The following is an 18,369-nucleotide window of genomic DNA, read 5'->3' as shown; positions in this document are numbered from 1 at the left end:
ATTGAGTACAAGTACTTGCAACAACTAGTAGCCATAGATGTAATGTGTATTCCCATGACTCATCCAGCCTGTGGAGTGGGACTGGATGAGTATCATGATTTTGAATGTGCATGTTCTCATTTACACCACCTGCATGCATACCTTGCCAGATCTTCCTGGCTTGATCAGAGGACTAAGAAAAGGGTGCCTTTTACTCTTTCTTCTGCTTCTCATTCAGTGACAGAGAAGGCTTAAATCATTCTAATGCCTCATTAAGGTTTTTTAAAAAAGGTATAGTACAGGCGTGAGAGAATCTCAGCTCCTGGTATTCTGGTTACGTAGAAATCTGAAAAACTCATGCTGGTGTCTAAAGTATAAATTAAAATTGTGATTACAGTGCTGGAGTTGCTCCTTCTTCAAGGTCCTATTTTTCAGATTAAAATCTTCCTCTACCCCAAAGTATTGGGGGCACAGGGGGAGATGAAACTTAACGGAAGCTTAAAAAAAAAAGCTAGCTGAAATTTCATTACATGTATACATGTGACATTCAGTTAAGCTGTCTCGTCACTTCTTTTCACACTGCACAATTAAGAACAAAGTCAGTAATGCTGACTTCATTGAGTCATTACTGCCATATATAAGTATGAACTGGCATTTCAGAGAAGCAAACCACAAACAGCAGAGTTATACTAAGAGACACTGTTCTCTATGGTTGACAGATAGTTTTGAATGTCTTTAGACCTGAAATCAACATTGTTTACACCATCCCTTTGATGTAACTGCACATAAAGCTACTCTGCAAAGTAATGAGTGCTTTTTACAATAGTGAGCAGCGTTGTTGGGCACTCACAGAATGGAACTATGGAGGAGACTTGATTTAGGACAGGGTGTGGCTAAAGAAGCTTTGGGGTACAATATTTGGATGTTTGGGTGGACCACTCCTTGACACACAAAGTGGTTTTCAGCATTTTCAAGTTGATCTGGGGTAAACCTTTCTAGAATTGTAATTAGTACTCTTAAAAGCAGTAATCATACTTTTTCAGTGAATTTTATTTTATTGGCATCATTGCTATTCATAGGCATCATTGAAAGTTATTTTGTTTTGGCATGCTTTTTCTTATGAATCCATAAGCATAGCATATCTTGAGTTTTAAAAAATACATTGAATGTAGTTATATCCAATCTCGTCTATATTATGCACCTAGTATTTCACATAAACCTTTAGATTTGTATAGTAAAATAGCAATGAAATACTGCCCTCTGCTGTTCATTTTTGTCAACAAATTAATTTTTCTTTTTGAAGATAATTGTTTTGCTTCTGACATGTCAAATGACAATGGAACAATAAGACAGCGCCTGATAAACTTGCAGTCATTAATTTCTAAATATTGTGGTCTGCTTCACAAGTCACTTTAAATGAGAGTTAAACTAAACTATGGTTTAAAGCTGCAAACTGCTGTAGCAATTTTGCTCCTCTGCTGGGAATGTGGCTTGTTTGGGGAAAACAAGCCACAAACCTTGGTTTGAACATAACACTAAGCCAAACCACGGCTTAGCTCCTAGCAGCATGGTGATAGCAGGAGCAGAGGAGAAGTGAAATGCCTGTCCTTTCAGCAGCATGCACCCACATGCTGTGTGCTAACCTTTAAACCATAGTTGAAAATGGTGTGTGAACAAGGCCTAAGCATTTGTGTAAATTCTAACCAAACAATTGCTGTTTCCACAAATCATTATGTTAGTAGCAAGAAGAATGTGTATCTCAACAGCTAATGCTTTCTGAGACCAATTTGTTTATGTTTTAACTTATATTCTGCTTAAATTCATAGAAATTATATCCTACACTTCCTCCCAAAGGAGTTTAGGGTGGCAAACAACAAGCAATAAAAACACATTAAAAACAATTTGAACACAGATGCAGACTGGGAAAGAACTCTACAAGAAAGGCTTGTAGGAAGAGGAAGGTCTTTTGTAGGCACCAACAAGACAACAGAGATTGGGGGGGGGGGTCTGTTTAATATTTAAGGAGAATGAATTCAAAAGGGTAGGTACCACAGTACTAAAAGCCTAATACCTAAATTGCGCAGAACAGAGCTCATAATAAAATAGTATTTGCAGGAGGCCTTCTTCACCTGCAGGGTGCAGGGGTCAACTGGATATGTAAGGGGTGAGATGATATTGCGGTATCCTGATTCCAATTTGTATAGGGTTTTATACACTAAAACCAGAACCTTGAACTTAGTCTGGTAGCTAATTTTCCACCATGTAGTCTTCAAGGTGGCTTATGATACGGAATAAAACAACAAAAAATCCAATTAAAAGAACAGCAGCAACTAAAATGCATTCCTAATAATAAGATTTTCCAGTCCAGACCTTCTCAAAAGGTCTGGCAAGGTAGATCTTGTCTTTACTGAAGTATTAAAAAATTGGTAACAAATTGTAGCTGAACAGTTCTTCAGGTAGAGGTGGGTTTTTTTGGTCTTCAAAGCATTCACCAGAAAGTCTCAAAGTAAAGTTATGGTGCAACTGGATAATAGATTTCCCACAGAAGCATCCTAAATGTGGACACTTTTCTTTTGACAAGCAAACATTCTCAGGCCACTTACTGCAGCTTCATCTCATTGCAATTTTAAATGCATACAGTGTATCATAGGAATCTAGTGTATGGTTTGGAGGTCGCTATTGATAAGTGTTTGTGATTAAGCAGGTCCTATTACAGCAGTTGTAGTAGACCTGGCTGTGGGTTAAGGTGGCGCTGTGGCTTAAGGTGGCGCTGTGGGTTAAAGCCTCAGCGCCTAGGACTTGCCGATCGAAAGGTCGGCGGTTCGAATCCCTGCGGCGGGGTGCGCTCCCGCTGCTCGGTCCCAGCGCCTGCCAACCTAGCAGTTCGAAAGGACCTCCGGGTGCAAGTAGATAAATAGGGACCGCTTACCAGCGGGAAGGTAAACGGCATTTCCGTGTGCGGCTCTGGCTCTGGCTCTGGCCAGAGCAGCGATGTCACGCTGGCCACGTGACCCGGAAGTGTCTCCGGACAGCGCTGGCCCCTGGCCTCTTAAGTGAGATGGGCGCACAACCCCAGAGTCTGTCAAGACTGGCCCGTACGGGCAGGGGTACCTTTACCTTTACCTTTTAAAAAGCCTGCGAAACAGAGGCCCAATACTGTACTTAGCCAAATCTAGTACAATTATATGTAGTCAAGGTTCTTAGGTAACTGGAAATCGTTCAAATTTGAATTGCTTGGCCTGTTTATATGGAAGGTACTGCATTGCAGATAATGACTATAAAATGTTAGTGCTCTCTGAAAGTATGCATACATCTCTTGAGGAATTATTCTGGGGATGGCTGGAGATGGAAGCCATCTGTATGGAAGGGCAAGTTGCCATTGATTATTGCTGTATTATGGTTTGATCATGGTCAGGAAGTGTGCTTAATGTAATGCAAATCAGATCAGATGTGATTTAGTTGTTAGAGGATCTGGAGCATTTTTAATAGAAGGGTACTTTTAAAAGATTCCTTTACAGTAAAAGCAGAGAGACAGATTTGTTTTTTCTTTCTTTTGCTATATAATTAACATGTCAGAAAATACTCCTGCTTCTTAATTCAGCAGATGCTTAGGAAGGAGATTCAGGACAGACAAAACTACAGTTCTTCACATAATTCATTTATTTAACATTGTGGTACTTTGCCTGTGGAATTCGCTCCCTCTAGCGATACACCAGATAACTTCATTTTGGGAGTTTTTGTTGACAACTTGGTACATACCTATTTACCTAGGCATTTGTGCTGTCTTGAGATCAAATGTTGGGCTTATTTCTGCTGCGCAGTGTATTTTTCATCATCATAATTTTATTTGTATGCTGCCTTTCCATAGTTAAAACCATGCTCAAGGTCGCTTACAACGTAAAAAGATTTATATAATTACAAAGAAAGCAAAAGTAAAACACATCAAAAAGTGCACAACCAAACTGAACAATTTCAACATAAATCATAATACCTAAAAATAAAGATACAAAAATTAACAGCAATAATAGCAACAAACAAACAAATCCCTAAACAGTACCACAGCAGCCTCCTGGAGTCAGTCATTCAGGGCCCCTCCCTCCTAGGCCAGGTGGAAAAAAGGCTTGCAAGGCATGGAGCAGGTCTTCCAGGAATCACAACCAAAATTTATTGTTTGTTTTATAAAATTGATAAACTGCTTGATTGTAAGAAACCTCAATGTGGTTTACAAAAATATAAAACAAGAAAAGCCTCTTAACTAATGAAAATAGACTATGGTCTCGGCTGCTGGCTTGACTCAGATGCTATTAAAAATACTATTAAATTTTGGAAGTAGAATGTCAGGTTGGGAACATGGTGTGGCTGCCTTTACATTATCAAAATTCTGAAAGCAAAATACTTGTTTTCTGATGTCCACAATTTATTTAAAATTCTTTTGATGCCCTAGGTTTTTCCAGTATAAAGCTTCCAACCAAATTTTGAAGTGACTTTATTTCACTTCATTATCTCTCTATATAATTATGTTTTGTTAATTTTATGCATAGATACCCTTAAAATAATGGTATCTATTTTTATCATGCATTTTAAAAGGCATACAGTCATACCTTGGCTCTCGAATGGAATCCATTCTGGAAGTCCATTTGACTTCTGCAAATGTACAAAAACCAAGGCGTAGCTTCTGATTGGCTGCAGGAGCTTCTTGCACTCAATCAGAAGCCGCGTCAGACATTTGGGTTACAAAAAAGTTTGCAAACCGGAACACTCACTTCTGGGTTTGCGGTGTTTGGGAGCCAAAACTTTCGAGTCACAAGGCGTTTGGCAACCAAGGTACGACTGTATATAATGTCCACAATCTTGTACAAAATTGAATATGTTTAAGCTCATTAATTTCAATGCATTTGACTTTTAATAATAGTGCAGTGTATTCCTATATGGGTTTACTTGGAACTAAGTCCCATAGCCTTACTCCCAAGTAAGTGTGCCTAGGATTAGAGGAATAGTGATTATTTCTACTTCTTATGCAATTTAAATAGAATTGTGATAACAGAATGCCTAATTATTTATTACTTTTAAATGTCTCTTACAGTTGGACAAAGAGAAACTGCAAATGTGATTCTAAAAGAAGAGCCAGCTGAAAATATGGAGACCAAGCCAGCAGAATCACCCGATAAATCTAACATAGATGTGGAACAGAAAGATGCAGAAGATGCTGATCAGCAATTGCCATCAGAAGAAGAAAAAGTGGAAGAGCAGGCAGAACCTAGTGAATCTCCATCAGCAAATGATGTTGGATTTAAAAAAGTTTTTAAGTTCGTTGGATTCAAATTTACCGTCAGAAAGGAAAAGACTGAAAAAGCAGAACCTGTTCAGTTGCTGAATGTGAAAGCAGATGAGACAGAAGTGCTATCGGAAGGAGCTGGAGATTGTAAAGAAATCAGGCTAGATACAGTGGAGGAGGAAACACAAAGTGAGGTGCCCTACCCTGTAGAAAAGACTGAGCAAGAAACTCAGACTGAGCAGACAAAAGAAGAAATTTCTCCTGAAAAGGTAACAGAAGGTCCTGTTGAAGCAGGAAGCAAGGAGACAGAGATTAAAAGTGATGGTAGCAAGTCTCCAGAGTCTCCAACGAGTCCATTAACTAATGAAACAGCATCACCCCTAAGAAAGTTCTTTACCCAGGGTTGGGCCGGGTTTAGGAAAAGGACAAGTTTCAGGAAACCTAAAGAAGAAGAACAGCAAGCCACTGAGAGAGAAATGCAGGAGCAAGAAAAAGGAGTGATAAAAGAGGAAGCCACTCCCACTGAAGAATCAGAAAAAGAAAAATCCATACCAGAAAAAGAGAAGGCAGAAGTGTCTATAGAAGCCAGTGATGCTATAGTAGAAAGAGAAGAAACAAAAATGATAGATGTCTCAACAGAAACACATAAGGAGGAAGCTGTTGCTGCCTTTGAACAGCCATCACCACAAATGTCTGCTGAAAGTGTGGACATAGAACCCAGTAAAAGCTTGAATAAAATCGACTTGGAGGAGAACTTGGAACCTGCACAAAAATGTCAAATGGCCCTGGAGCATAGCCCTCTTGCATCATCTGAGAAAAAATCTGAACTAGCAGCTCCTTTGGCAACTGAAGTATTTGAAGAAAAAACAGATCAGTCTGCACCAACTTCTCCAATGCCTATAGAAACGCCTGAGGAGCATTTTGAAATAGTTGAAGCCATATCTGAACCGAAGGCTCCTCTGGCAACGGAAAATTTTGATGACAGACCCACAGAGATATGCACTGATGTTAGCACTACTGTGGAAAAGAAAGAACCAAAACCAACTGAAAAATCCAAACTTGTTCTTGAACAGTTCGTTGAAACTGATGTTGAGATTAAAGGACAAGCCACTGATGAACAGCTAAAAGTCAAAGAAAGCTTGGTTGAACTAGTAAATGAGCCACTCAAGCAAACTGAACCAAGCAGTGGAGATTCAGCAACAATCAAACCTCTAGAAGTCATTACAAATGAAGTTGAATTACTTTCATCTCAAGAAAGAGCCAAGTTACAAGGCAGCCCCCTAAAAAAGCTTTTTACAAGTTCAAGCTTAAAGAAGTTGTCAGCAAAGAAACATAAAGGAAAAAGAGAAGAAGCTAAGCTAGGGGAAGCAGCAGAACAAGCACAGCAGTTGTCTGATTCTGCAGAAAGTCCAGAAGATCCAAGAGCAGAAAGCTCTGCTTCTTCCCCTGAAGAAACAACAGAATCTGTAGGAAAAGTTACAGATGCAGCACAGACCACTGAAACGGAAGATGGTTCTACTTCAGATATGGAGAGGAAAAGAGACATTGTTACACCTTGGGCATCATTTAAAAAAATGGTGACTCCTAAGAAACGGGTCAGGAGACTTTCTGAAAGTGATAAGGAAGAAGAACTTGAGAAGGCAAAAACTGCTACTCTATCTTCAACTGAAAGTGCACCTTGTGAAGAGCAGGATGATATAAAAGAAAATGTTGAGGAACAGAAATTAGAAAAAAGCATAGATGAGCCCAAGAGAAAGGTTGATACTTCTGTATCATGGGAAGCCTTAATTTGTGTAGGTTCATCTAAGAAAAGAACCAGAAAATCATCAACTTCTGATGAAGAGGTAGGACAAAGACTTGCTCAAGAAGGACAGAAAATAGATGAAAATGGGCCCAATAAAGAAACAGCACCAAGCATGACCATTACTAGCTCACAAGAAAGTGATCAAGGACAAGGAGGTTTTTCACCAGAACAAGCTGGAAGCCCATCTGAAGGTGAGGGAGTTTCAACATGGGAGTCCTTTAAAAGACTAGTAACCCCAAGAAGAAAATCTAAAACAAAAATGGAAGAGAGAAATGAAGAATCTTCCACAGCTCCAAGTTTAGAACATTATACTTCAGATGGAGAGTCTGGAAAAGAAGAATCATGGGTTTCATTTAAAAAACTAATGCCTGGTCGTAGGAAGAAGAAGTCAGATGGAATACCAGAACATGCTCCTGTTCAGGAAGCTGGAGAAGAAATGACTGAAACCCATGAGGACGACTCTGATGTTCCAGCCGTTGTTCCTTTATCAGAGTATGATGCTGCTGAACAAGAGAAGTTTGAAGCTCAAAAGGCAAAACAAGATGATTTAACTAAGAAAACTTCAGACCAGTCAGAAAGTACTTTGATTATTGAGCAGTCCAATGAAGGACTAGTTCATGCAGTTACTGTCACAATGGTAGAAGGAGAGAGAGCAGTTACAAGTATTGAAGAAAGATCACCATCTTGGATATCGGCTGCTGTGACAGAGTCCATTGAACATGCAAAGGAAGATGAAGAGAAACATATTGATCAGATCTCTGAAACTGGAATTGTGGAAGAAATGGTGGTGGTTACTAAAGTCATGCCAGAAATTCAAAAGGAGTTTAGCGGTGACACTCTAACCTCAGAAGCAATCACAGCTAGAGAAGAAACTTCAGGTGTTGAAGAAACAGCTGAAGTATCCTGTGCTGAAGAGACAACGGAAATGGTTTCAGCAGTTTCAAGGCTAACTGAGTCCCCTGATACAACAGAAATAGTAACACCTGTGCAGGAGGTAGAGGAAAGCCAGCAAAACCTAGAAGAACTAAATAAACAAACACAGGAAATTCTGCAAGAAGTTGCTGAAAGAGTTAAATTGTCCAGCGAAGCACAGGAAACAATTTTGCCTGAGAAAATAGAGAAAACAGGGCAAGAAACTACTATCATATTTCAAGAGGCAGAACCACCCTCAAAGGAAGAACCAGAGAAGACAGATATCCAAGTTAGTGAAAGTAGTGAAAGTCAAGATGAAGCTAAAGAAAGTAGTCCGAAGGAAGCGTTGGAGAAGAGTAATGACATTTGTGTAGAGGTGAAGAAAAGCTCGAAAGAAACTGTTAGCTTGGAAAAGACTGATGAGAGTCATGATTCAAAGATTGAACAAGAAATTGTTCAAGAAATCATTGAAAAACAGACTGCTGAAGAGGAAGGATTTGTCATTATCACAGTAACCCCTGAAGAAGGGCCAGAAGTAAATGTTGTTGGCATGGCAAAGGAAGCCAAAACAAATTTAAAAGATGCAGTTGAAGGTGGGATTACAGATACTGGTCTAGCAGTTGATGAATTGGTAAAAATATCACATGAAGAGAAGCCTCAGTTCTCTCAGAAACTTGAACAAGTGGTGAACACCATACCTGACTTGGAAGCTAAATTAGTAACTGCTGCAGATGAAGTAAAAGCCCCTGTGCAAAAAGAAATAAAAGAAGCTGAGCCTCCCTGTGCTGAAGTTTTTGTGCTTGAGGCACCTATCCAGAGCAAGATAACTGAAGTGCCAGTGCAGAATGCAGTAACTGAAGTCAGTGACCTAGGTATGGCCAAACATGCCACACTTGGCTTACTACCAGAAAGCACAGAGAATGTTGTAGTTGAGGCCTGCATCCAGAACAAAGACACAGAGGTTTCTGTGGTAACTGAGACCCACGTACAGAAGGTGGAACCCAAGGGCCAAATGCAGAAATCAGAAACCAATATTTCTATGGTAAATGAGAAACTTGAACCTCTCCATGCTGAGACTGTAGAAAAAGACTTGCCCACAAGAAAGGTGGAAGTGGAGGTCCACAAGCAGAATGCAGAGACTGAGACCCATAAGCAGAGTGTAGAAACAGATGGCCATGTCAAAGAGGTGGAAATGAAGTTCCTCGAAGAGAGGGTAGAAGCAAAGAAGGCAGAATTAAAGGACTTGGAGCTTCCCACAAAGGCAGAAGCAGTGTCCCCCTCAGAAAAAGAAGTGGAGGAACATATAAAAGAGACAGAAGCACAGATCTCTACAGAAAAGGCACATGCAAAGTTGGAGGCAGATGCCTGCACAGAGAAAGTAGATGTGAAGGCAGATGTAGAAAAGGTGGAAGTTGAGATTTCCAAAACAGAGATGGAAGTGCAGACCTCCACGGACAAGGGGGAATCAGAGGCTCCCTCAGAGATTATGAAAGTGGAGGACCCTATAGAAAAGGACCCTATAGAAAAGACAAAAGCTGCAGCAGAAGAATCAAATGCGTCTGTTTGTGTGGAGGCCATCACAGTGAAGCCAGATGTGAAGGTGGAAGCAGAGGTGCCTGCAGAGAAGGCAGAAACAGTGGCCTCAAAAGATCAGCCAGATGAAAAGCTAGATATGGAAACTCCTGCAGAGAAGGTGGATATAGGGTCTGCTGTAGAGATTGCCAAGGAAAAGAGTCAAGTGGAGGTTCCTGCAAAGACGTTGGGTGCAGAGGACTCCGCAAAGAAGGCAAAAGTGGCATCCTCTGTAGAAAAAGCAGAAGGTGAAGAGAAAACAGAAGCCCCCATAGAGAAGGCAGCCATGAAGGCTGGTGTGGAGGTCTTTGCAGAGAAGGATGATGCAAAAGTGGAAGTGAAATTTCCTTCTGAGAAAGTGCATAAGGAGGTCTTTTCAGAACAGTCAGAAGAAATTATGGAAGCAGAAACCACTGCCACCAAACAGCCAGAAGTAAAAGAGATCCTGAAGAATGTGGAGAATGAGGTCAGTTTCAACTCTGAGGTTGAAGATACTTCAGATTCCCTAGCAACATCCGTTGAGATAATTTATGATAAAGCCCCTGTAATTAGTGACAAGACTGAAGCTCCTGAGCAGAGAGAAACGCAAGATGTTTCCCTTTCCTTAGAATCAAAATGTTTTGATGCAGTTGTTACTGAGGAGCTTTCAAAGAACGAAGTAAAAGATGACTCTCCCCTAGTAAAAACATCAGCAGAGCAAGCTGATCAAAATGCAGTGGATGTCATCCAGAAGGATGTAGCAGATGCCAGCCATACCTTGAAATTGGAAGGCACAGAAGGAATTGCGGTTGACGTTCCAGAAAGGAATGAACTGAAGGATGTCACACTTGTAACTGCAACTGAAGGATCTGTGCAGAATGAAAAGGAAGATGCACCTACTTTGGGATCAAAACACACTGAGGCTGAGTTAACAGAGGACAGCACTGTGAAAAGTGAGGCAACTGTGGATTCTGTGAAAAAAGAGGTCGAAAACATAGAGCTAACAACTGAAGCGAAATTCTCAGGAATTGTAGCAACTGAAGCAGTAAAGACCAAAGTTGGAGACACCCTCATCTCGGACTCTGGTGCTTTATCAGATGTCTTCTCAGAAAAGAAAGGAGATAGTTCTGTCACAGAAGGTAGTGAAGCAGGTATAAATGGTGTTTGTGTACAGAGTGAAGTGTGCCCTCGTAAATTGCCCCTGGAAACAGTCCTTCCACTTTCACAATCTGCCACAATTTCAGATAGCTCTGAGAGAAGGCAAGCATTGTCGGAGAAGGTGCTAGTAACAGAAACAGAAAAATCAACAGGGAAAATTGAACTTGCGGATGCTGATGCACTTTGTGCAGCTCCAGTGCAGCAAGAAATGTTCACTGAGCAGCAGGAGGTTATCACCACTGACATTCCTGAAGCACAAAGTTACGGAGTTCATAAATCCTCTGTAACAGTAACAGCTGCAACAGTCGAAGAACAAGTTATTGCAGAGAATGTCACAGTTACGGAAACATTAACTGAAAACCTGCAGTCTCTCCTAGAGGAGCCAAAAGAAACCACATTCAAAACAGTTCAGCAGGTGAGCTTTGTTCAACCAGGACTTGGGGCTCTAGGTCCTGATAAGGATACAGTGTCATGGTCTGGGAAAGCAAATTCAGTGGTAGAGGAGGCAGTTTTAGCAGCAGTAACATGCACCAAAGATGATTTGATCCAGAAGTCTGTATTGGATTCCAGCCCAGAAATGAAGCTTCAGAGATTAGAATCAAGTCAAGAAGGTGAAAAAAAGACACCTCCAGAAAGAAGCCCCTCTTTAACTCATATAGAATTTCAAAAAGATGTGGTTCAATCGGTGACTATAGAGTCACAGAGTACAAAAATTGTGCTGAAAATCATCCAGAATGCTGTTGATACATTGGAGCAAACAGAAGAGTTGCCATCTGTGTCAAAGCAACAGAGTGAGCCATTTCTAAAGGGTGTACATAAATCTGAAATTCAGGAAAGTTTGCAGACTGGTCAGATTCTTCCTGTAAAAGGCAAAGGAGAGAAAAATCTAGAGATCCAACCATCAAATATAATTTTAACTCAGTCTGCAGAGAATCAAGAGGCCTTCAAAGTGGCAGAAGAAATGCCTTTTGCTTCTGATAAATCTGAAGATGCTAAAGTGAAACTGATGTTGCAGCCAGATGAACGACCAGGCACTGTGACAACACTAGCACAAGACCCTGAATCTCTGAATGAAATTGTGAAAGAAATTAAGCAAGAGACAGATTTCCAGAAAGAAAACGGTGAACCAAAGCTGCATTCTGCAGGGGATACAGCCACTCCAACAGAGATTCAGAGACCAGCAGTAGAAGATATTGCCTCAGGAGATCTACCCAAAGAGTCACTTGAAGTGGCCCAACCAAGGCTGACGGATGTAGAAGCTGGGCAGACTGTTCAGATCCAACAGCAGTTTATAGAACAACAAACACCTATGAAAAACAAAGATGACCAGAGCCAATCAACAGGATTTGTGGAGACATACACAGAGAAAGATGTAAATAATCAAGACTACACCATCAGTGAGAGTCCACAGCTAAGCTTAGAGCTCACTGAATCCTGAGGTTTAATGTAAGTACTATTTAAATTCAGAATAATTAACTATTTTCAGTGGCTTTTTAAGCTAGATAATTGAGCTAGATAACTTGCTATCAGAACTACAAATTATGGTCATATATTTCATTGTCAAATGACTTACAACAGGTTTTCAGTTTCTTGTTTGAGAGACTGTACTTAGTATTTTTTTAGAAATATCTCTAAGTTGTCTTTTGCATTCACTTGAACTTCAGAATTTAACTTTGTTCCAGCAGTTAACAAGTTTCCCTAATATGCAGGCAAATAGGGGACAAAGTTTGACTCCTTGTGCATATGCTTGCCTTCACATGGCCTGGTTAGCACCTAATGGCACAATGGGAGCTGGGCTGGGAAAGGTGCAAAACAACTGGTTTTCTAAATGTGCACCAGCATGCTGGCTTGCTTTCACTAACCCATTCTTTTTGCCTAGAACTATGTGTGAACTGAGCCTGTGAAGATCCATTATTTTGCCATCACTTTCAAAGGATGTTCTTTAAAAGAACAGTGAAACCTAGAGGAGGAGGCCTTCACACAACTTAAAGCCATATACATCTGTGGCTGAATAGGAAATGTTCATTTCTGTAATTACAACAGATGGCTTTATGGCATTGTCCTAGTCTGTTGCCCCCCTGAATGATGTAGCAGGTTAACAGGATATATTCAGAGTCCCAAGTTAACTCGGGTTTGTAGAAGCAACTTGACTCTCTTACCCCTTTATTAAGGTGGTCTGAAACTCTTCTTACCATAAGGTTCTTTGAGGCTTAACTGTACCATTTTAATTGCTACCCAAACTTTTTTTAAATACACTTTTCCCTCTCCCTAGGATATATCCAGTGACCAGCACCATGTAGTTGCTCCACTCACAATGCTGTTTTAGCTGTCCCCACCTTAAATCTTATCTGCTGTGGCTGGGCCTGTATTTGCTGCTGTGTGTGCTTGCCTCTCCTCCGCCATCCCACATATTACCTTGTACGCAGGTGGGAGCTGAGTCAGCATCTTCAGGCTGTTCCTGCAGCCAAACCACGTCCTCTCTGGCACAATAATTAGATCCAGTGAGATAGCAGCCAAACCTATTGGCTACCTCCCAATAGGTTTCTTAATGTAAAAAGAGGAGTCAACCGCATATTCTCAGCTGTGCTTAGAGCATACCTATCACAGGCAAACTATCGGACAAATCAAAATACCGATTAAAGCTAATCACTGCTTGCCTGCTTCTTTTGCTTACCGACTACTGCAGGGAAGATGAACCTGTGGTTGTCCAGATGTTATTGGAGTTCAGTTCCTTCAGTTTCAGCCAGCATGGTGAAATACCAAGTAAGGGTTGTACAGTAGTCCGACATTTGGATGGTCACAGGTTCCCCACTATTGCACTGCTGCATTCTCCTTTTCTTCTGGCAAGGGAAAGTTAACAATTCAGCCTTATACAGGCTTCCTCAAACTCTGCCCTCCAGATGTTTTTGGCCTACAACTCCCATGATCCCTAGCTAACAGGACCAGTAGTCAGGGATGATGGGGATTGTAGTCTCAAAACATCTGGAGGGCCGAGTTTGAGGAAGTCTGGCCTTATAGCGGGGTGCTGGAGGCAGGAATAAATTACAGTGGTACCTTGGGTTAAGTACTTAATTCATTCCGGAGGTCCGTTCTTAACCTGAAACTGTTCTTAACCTGAAGCACCACTTTAGCTAACGGGGCCTCCAGCTGCCGCCGCACCGCCGGAGCACGATTTCTGTTCTCATCCTGAAGCAAAGTTCTTAACCCGAGGTACTATTTCTGGGTTAGCGGAGTCTGTAACCTGAAGCGTCTGTAACCCGATGTACCATTGTACGCTGCTTACGTCATGAGATTTTGCTAACTTTCCCAAGCTGAAAAACACACCATTAGCCCCTTTTTAATGCTACCTTAGGTTGGTGAACGGTTAGTCTGTCCTGCCTTAAAGGGCTTATGACTGAGTCATCTCCAGCCGGGGCAGTTTCCCACATAGTGCCACTGTTGCCAGCCGCTGCATAGCAGCATCATGCTTAACTACTGACTGCTTCCATTGATGTGGCATCTAGATTTGGTTCATGATGTGCATAGAAAAAGTCCATTATAATATGATGGTACTGCCATCACTCTGGATAAAAGGCTCGGGCTGCAAGATTTTGTTGATTTTTCTTTACTTTTGTTTCCACAGTTCTGGAAAAGTTGTGTCTTTATATTTGGAGGGACCAGTTCCTGAAGCAGCAGCAGAAGATAATGGATTCTGTTTAATTGGGTTGAAGGTCACTGATTTGGAACAGAGAACAGATGTCTGATGTCATTCTGAGAAATATACCTGACAATCCTGAGATACCATCAGGAGCTTGAACCGTCATCTTTTACTATTGATTGTCAACACTTGCTCTTCACAATATTCTTTTATATTTTTTTTTGCTGATGAGTTGGAGTGGGGGACAGAAAGTGTTAACTTTTGCTGAAATGACATCCATACCTTAACCTGGGAAGGAAGTTGGCATCTTTCAAGCTCCCCATTTTATCAGTGCTTCCAAAACTGGATTGTAATTCTTTGTGTATTTATGTGTATATCTTCAAGCAAAATCCGATTTTAATGTATATTTCCTCCTCTTTATATGTGGAAAGAAAAAGAAAAAGAAAGAAAGAGAACGAAAGAAAATGATCTCACTTGTCTCACCTGGTAAAGGAACAAAATATGTGACCAATAGGGAAGAATTGTGAGTGAGCTACAGTTGGCCACAGATAGATCAGAATACATTTGCATTGGCTTTCCATGGTGTAGAATGGTGTGAGAACCATGTTCAATGTTGTATTGGGTCTTGATTTGGTACAAGTCATACTCAAAAGGCATAGTTTTGCTTTGGAATAGTTGTGTTACTGGTTTACTAAACAGGACTTTATTTTCCATCACCTTTTATAAGCATAGCACTATGGCATTGTGTGTTGAAAATATGTCAGTTACATTCAAATGGAGCGTTAGGTGTACTTAAAAAGAAAGATTTCAGTGTACTTAAGCCTCCCTAAGTCTGCACTGACTTTCACATTTATCTGAGTACAGTTTAATTCTAAGGGAAAGTGGAAAGTCTTTAGAAGCCAGACAAATAAATAGCCCTATCAATGTTTCCTCAGCCTTCCCTTAGTCCATTTAAGAAACTGTCATACCATCATAACTTTAGGCAAATGCTGAACTGGTTTGAAGCTATCAAGAAAAATAAAGATGGTTCAATTTTTAGCATAACATTTAATGCTCTCCTGTTTTTGGAACATCCATGTCATGAAGTAAGACAATTTATTTTCAAAAAGTTTTTGATGAGTAAAGGATTATGTTTGCTCTATATGTGTGTCCCCTCAGTAGGAAAGTATATTTCATTATGCTTGTGTACATTTAGAAAACTCTGACTTCTGAAAAGTGATTTAAACAAAAATTTGGCTTATAATGAGCTTTGTGCTCTTAATTAATAATTTTAAAAGCCCCACAATTTAGGAAACATTGAGCAGGAGTCACTCTTCTGTTTCGTTAATGGAGAATTGCAGAGTTTAGTACTGGTCAGTATAGGTTGTGCATAAAACTGGGCAGGCTTGAAATGCTAAATAATTGAAAGATAATTAAAATATTCAAAGCATCTAGTGTTTGATCTTCTAGACACCAAATATGTCTAGAAGGTCAAGTTATATTGCACTTTGTAGCCTTCGTACCTGTCTCAGCTGTGTCTTGCATGGCTCAGCAGCTTCATTGTCCTACATGTATAGTAATTTATTTGAAAATTATCTAAGTGAGCCAAATAAGACCTTTGGGGAGCTGCACAATGAGTAAAAAAAGAAATGTCACTGGTCTAATAGTACCATCTAGTGGTTGCTGTATGCATAATGTAGCTTAGAAATACTTTTAGCTAACAATACTGCCTTTCTTCAAATAGAATATGGAAAGTTGTGAGTTTTTTAAAATTCATCTAACTTACCTGGAACAGCTCTGCTAATAAAATGCAAAATAATAATATGCAATGTTCTCAGTGTATTGGCAAAATTTGCAGTTCTGCGATGAAGTAGCCGATTTATGAAAATTAAAAATGAAACAATACTTTTTATAAACCCTCTTAAAAGGTATAAAGACAACAGGGTTTCTTTGAACATCAGAAAAGTGAAACACTAATACATCAGTTCGTTTCAAAATATAACTGAAATAATTTTAAATAGCTAGGTGGATAAGAAAGGTGAGTTGCCATTCTTTAAACATGTACGGTATCTACAGCCGTTCTTTCAGTTTCAATTACTACCTTCACTGACGAATATCCACTGGTGTCACAGTGCAAGAAATAATAACATCATTTTGGTATAATCATTGAACCCTTTTGGATTACAGAGTTGCCAAACTGGCAGCCTGGATGATTGTTTAGCTTTCAAATTAGCCCATGAGTTGGGCCAGGAAGTACTGAATAGTAAATTGCGGTGGGTGGGTTCCCCCATCTCTTTACTGGCAGTTATTGAGCAGTGCTGCCAGAACAGATGGCAGCTGCTTGCTAGTAAGCCTCCTCCCTATCTCTTGATTGCAGCTCCGTACACACAGTGTAACAGTGGCAAGGTATTCTCTCCCAACCCACCTCCCTAGGCCCATCAACTGAAGACTCTCCATGTATCTGCTAACTTTTCTCCAAAATGATGGCCTCTCCCCCACCACACAATTACACCACTTTTGTGAGCAGTTTGCTTGTTCAGTTTGGATCAAGTTTGGGATCAATGTGTCTTACATTTGTAAGACATGGTAGGAGAGAATAATCAAAACCAGTAACCCTTTCACTCCTAGTGGGTGCTAGTCCATGAAGCCTCTTTACTAAGCAAAACAGTGAGCTGGTGAATAGCACCGCAGAAATCTGTCTCCCTGAAAAGTAGATGGTGTATGTATGTACACAAGTTAGCACGTGCCTCCTTCTGGACTTAGTGTGATAAAATATGAACTTCTTGATATGAATGAATTTGTAAGAAAGTTTAGTTTATTCAGTGCAAAATGGAAACTTTAAAAAGTATTGAAGGTTAACGCTCAATGGCCTCGAAGAAGAAAAAAAAGAAATACAGGTAGCCGCTTGTTTGTGGATCAGTTAGATGTATTCCATGTGTGTGTCTACAATGTGTACAAATGTGTAAAACATTCAGTAACATGGTGTGTTCCAAAATTATTTGGGGGAATCTTTGGTTCTCCCCCACCTTAGTGGCAGCTTCCCCAGTTAGAGTATGAATTAGAAAGTTTGTTCTGATTGCCAAATGCTATTTTGATCACTTTCATTGTGTGCTTTACAACAAGTCTGTCAAAGTCATTGTCCCTGAACTTCATGTGGCCTACCAGTCATGGGTTTAGTAGATGCTTGATGAACCTTTCATAGCCGAAGGGGACCTTGAAAGAAGTTTATCTCACACCCGGCAGACCACAAAACAGGGCCTGTGAATTTCACACCCCTGTTTTACAGTGCTAAGCAAATGGAAAACCCGCTGTGAAATGTAACGTGTGTATGGAAAGCCATTTTGCAGTAGCTGCAACAAGCTAAATAATAATAATAAAACAGTGGCATGGCCTATGTTATCCTGGTTCTAATCTTTATAGCTCTGAGGCTGTTAATAAATATGTAAAGTTATCTAAACATTTAAATAAAACCTAGTAATCACAATGTAAATTACCTGGCTAGAAGTTGGGGAACAAGCGCTTAGTTCTTGCTTGGGTTTTTTTTAAAAAAATACTGATCTAGGGCCTTTCTAAGCAATGCAAAGAACACAAATCACATTACCAATATTTCTGCTTTTAACTGACCCGTCTCCAAAAACCAAAAGCACCAATAGATTTTTTTCCATGGTGCAGGGAGCATGTCTCCATACACAGATACTGCTTTGTTACAGTGTATTGCTTTGGCCTCAGAAATACTCAAGACGAGGCTGCAAACTTTTAGCTTGTGCCACAACTCCAAGCTTTTGCAGTTTCTTCTTAATCCAATGTATTGGATTAACCGATACTTTGATTTTATATGTTGTTTTTAAGGTAGATTTTCATGGACTAAATAAAATACAAACACAATTCATGCTCACTGTGTCCTTTGTCATTCTTATAATTGCTGTTCTTTGTAGTCTCTTTGCCATCACACTGATGGGATTTGTACCTGAGAAGAACAACTTTGAGAACTTCTAGCCAGGGAACTAGCATTCATCTTTTCCTGAAAGCTGAGGGGCCCATGAAATAACACCATTACTCCATTGATCCCAAGAA

At 40.2% G+C, this 18,369-nt stretch overlaps 1 protein-coding gene across 3 annotated transcripts in view; it reads left to right on the top strand.

Moving 5' to 3' along the window:
- The window catches only part of AKAP12 (A-kinase anchoring protein 12), a 63,481-nt gene extending 45,297 nt beyond the window's left edge, over positions 1 to 18,184 (top strand). For 2 of the 3 annotated variants that reach the window (XM_079971480.1, XM_079971482.1), the window contains 2 exons: positions 5,063 to 12,125; positions 14,302 to 18,184. In XM_079971480.1, the coding sequence (XP_079827606.1) occupies positions 5,063 to 12,117 (7,055 nt within the window). In that variant the 3' untranslated portion in view covers positions 12,118 to 12,125; positions 14,302 to 18,184. The remainder of the gene's footprint in view (positions 1 to 5,062; positions 12,126 to 14,301) is intronic. The other variant, XM_079971481.1, reaches the window with a different exon arrangement.
- Positions 18,185 to 18,369: the final 185 nt, after the last annotated feature.

The sequence above is a fragment of the Podarcis cretensis genome (genome assembly GCF_951804945.1).
Source record: "Podarcis cretensis genome assembly, chromosome: 3".
In the NCBI taxonomy this organism is placed as follows: Eukaryota; Metazoa; Chordata; class Lepidosauria; order Squamata; family Lacertidae; genus Podarcis; species Podarcis cretensis.
The sequence above is the reverse complement of the archived record's forward strand: the minus strand, read 5'-3'. Positions and strand labels throughout refer to the sequence as shown.